At 45.9% G+C, this 3,172-nt stretch overlaps 1 protein-coding gene across 1 annotated transcript in view; it reads right to left on the bottom strand.

Moving 5' to 3' along the window:
* Oaz3 (ornithine decarboxylase antizyme 3) overlaps positions 1-2,471 on the bottom strand; it is a 6,079-nt gene extending 3,608 nt beyond the window's left edge. Inside the window, 2 exon segments of the mRNA NM_001290447.1 lie at positions 1,171-1,310; positions 2,238-2,471. Of these exon segments, the coding sequence (NP_001277376.1) occupies positions 1,171-1,248; positions 1,250-1,310; positions 2,238-2,404 (306 nt within the window). The 5' untranslated portion in view covers positions 2,405-2,471.
* Positions 2,472-3,172: the final 701 nt, after the last annotated feature.

A 3,172-nucleotide genomic window follows, 5' to 3' on the forward strand; every position in this document is an offset into this window, starting at 1 on the left:
TGGCTCAGCGTTTACAGCTTTAGCATCCATTTTTCTTCTCCTGTTACTCTACTGCTTTTTTTTCATCATATGGATTTTCTCTAAATTCTCCCCTTTCTCATTTAAAATGCGGAGGTAGTGGAGGCAGGGAGATAGCTCAGGTTCATAAGCACCTACCTGTAATGGGTCAACTCACATTTTAGATTATAAATGTAAATCTTGTGTTTTCTGTTTGTAAAAATGTATACTCACCACTGTTCTAAGTTGTTTAGTAAATAGTGGACTTCAAAAGGAAACTAAATGGGATTTAACTTCTTATAACCTTGGGCTATGCAAGATTGCCTGCAGGTACTTACTCAGGTGCAAGATAACCAGAAACTAAAACAAAGCCCCAGGAAATTTAGTTTGGGTAGTGGTCACAATGACCCTGAAAGCATTGTTTTGTGTCAATGAATTTGTTTACCAAACAGAATGTGGTTTCATGTTTTCAAAGCCCCTTGCTTCCTGGGCTAGCCGCCTTTCAGTCCTCTCCTGCGTGAGAGCAGACTGGGGGCCCTGAGCTTAGTAATAAATGGCTTTCCAAATTCCAATTTGGCTGATCTGGTTCCTATTCTGAGTGACCCATAACACTACCGGGCAAGCACAAGGACCAGAGTTCAGTCCAGGCCCCCACATGCCTTGCGGTCTCAGCCCGGATCCCCGGGAGCGCCTTCTCGGCCCCTGATGCCCTGGCGCCCACCGTGCGGTCCCGGAACCGGGCGTGCTGGAGCATGCCTGTAATCCCAGCAGTCGGGAGGTTGAGCCAAGAGGATCTCTGCGAGTTTGAGGCCAGCCTGGGGGCTACAAAAGTGAGCACAAGGCCAGCCCTAACTGCAGGCGAGACTCTCTCAAATCAATCAATCAATCAATCAATCAATCCAGAGGTCACATGTAATGCAATATAACACAAGGGAAAGTGCAGGAATACTGGATTCTAGACCCAGCTTTATGCCCTAGAAGTCTGTTCTCCCTTTGTCCCTACTTCCTCTTCCTACCCTGTTTTTCACTAGCAGCTGTGTCACCCAGATTTAAGATCTGCTATTTTATGAATAACTAAACTAAACTTTGCGCGTGAGCTTTGATTGATTTTTCCAAGGAGGCAGTGGCCCGCCCGTGCAAGGGGTCGTTTCAGCAAGCTCACAGCCCACTTACTGAGTATAGTACTTTAAGTTGGTCTTGGTCTTTTCCGTGCTCAGTGCTTCTGCCCACTGGGAGTCTCGCTAGGGACTCAGGAGCACTGGAGGCAGCAGCGTGGCCGGAGTGTCAGGTCCTCTTCTTCCTTGTAAGTGACGCTGGTTAGAAAAGAGAAACTCAGATTTATCCTTGGATCTGAGAGGAGAGACTGATAACGCCCTGGGGCTCGGGCAGCCTGCGGCTCGGTCTCATGGTCTTGTGTACATGGACCGGCGCACTTCCATTTCCCAGGTGAGCAACAACAGAAACATTTCAAAAGTTTCATTTTCACCTTCCCATCTATTTTGCTATTATTCCCTGAAGCTTGGGAATAATTTTGAATTTTTGTTTCTCCTTACAGTTTATATAAACTACAAGTAGAGGGCTAGTCAGATAGATAGCTCAGCGGACTAAAGCGCCTGCTTGAGCAGAGCTCAGGGTCTAGGGTTCAATCCCCAGCACCACAAGCCTCCGGCCCTGCCCCCAAAGGTGTGCTGAAACGGAGACTGATTTTTTTTTTTTTTTTTTTTTTTTGCCTCAGGATGCCTTCAGGGCAGGTCTGGTTTGGCTTGAGGATCTGGGGATCGAACCACAGCATCTTGAGCCTCAAAACCAAAGAACAAATTTTATTTATTTATTTATTTATTTATTTTTTTGGCGGAACTGGGGATTGAACTCAGGCCCTTGAGCTTGCCAGGGAAGCACTTATTCTACTAAGCCATCTCCCCAGCCCTGAAATGGAGATTGAGACTGGGCCTGGTGGCATGTGCCTGTAATACCACCTGTAATCCCAGTGTTTGGGAGGCTGAAAACAAGAGGATCACTATGGGTCTGATTTGTGTAGTGAGACCCTGCGGACCCTGTACTGAAATATATTTTAGGGGCCGAGGAGATGGCTCAGTAGAATAAACACTTCCCTGGCAAGCATAAAAGCCTGAGTCCAATCCCTGGTTCTGACAAAAAAAAAAAAAAGTAAGATATATTTTAAAAAATAATAAAAATAAATAAATAAAAAATAAACCACAAATAGAAATGAAAATAAGTACCTTTTGTAACAACAAGGCAGCATCTTCTCCCGGAGGGTGATCCGGTACTTGTAACAGTAAAGATAATAGGCGTATGGTGACCAGATCGGGTAGAGGTAGTTCCGTGTTTTTCCCCTCTTGATGTAAGAAAGGGAGTAGAGGCAGGGGCGGGACCTGTTACAAGGCAGTTTCTCTGTTCAGTGCCTCCCAGCGGCAAAGTGAGGGTCAGGGAAGGGTGGCAAAGGTTCAGGCAACCCTGTCCATTATGATGTCATGGGCACTATGACATAGACAGGAGATCAGCTCTGTGTCATGCGTCACTTCAGGATCCTATTCTGTTGCTCTCTTATCTCAGCCTATCCCTCAACCAGGCTTCTGGTTAGCTAATATGGACTTCACAACTATATCAATGGTTAAAATTAAGGGCCTGGGGAGCTAGCTCAGTAGAATAAGCACTTGCTTGGCAAGCGCAGGGTCCTGTGTTTAATCCCTGGTACCGCAAAAAATAAAAATACATAAATAAAATAAAATTCATTAAAATTTCCCTGGTTGGCAAACAGCCTTATCTAAGCACTTGTGTTCACCTACCCTGCCCCTTCCTCCTAGACATTCTTTTTTCCTAAAATCCAGCAGCTAAGGGTTGGTGGCTGACACTTTGGGAGGTTTTCAAGGCCTTGGTCCTTCATTGAGGTGGTTAATGGGGTGCAAATTCAGTGTTCACACTGCCCTTCACTGAAATGTGGTGCATATTATTGGACTTTCTCCATTTCCAGGTAGGGTAGGAATCCCTAAACACTTCTACAGGTCCGAACAGCTAATGGAAATTGCTAGAGCTTAAAGGTGAGGAGATAGCAAAATGGGAAGCTCAATCCTTGTCTAAAAGGCAGCAGGGTTGGGGAGATGGCTCAGTGGAATAAGCACTTCCCCGGCAAGGGCCAGGGCCTGAGTTCAATCCC

This window comes from Octodon degus, unplaced genomic scaffold, assembly GCF_000260255.1.
Source record: "Octodon degus isolate 3935 unplaced genomic scaffold, OctDeg1.0 scaffold00048, whole genome shotgun sequence".
Classification (NCBI taxonomy): Eukaryota; Metazoa; Chordata; class Mammalia; order Rodentia; family Octodontidae; genus Octodon; species Octodon degus.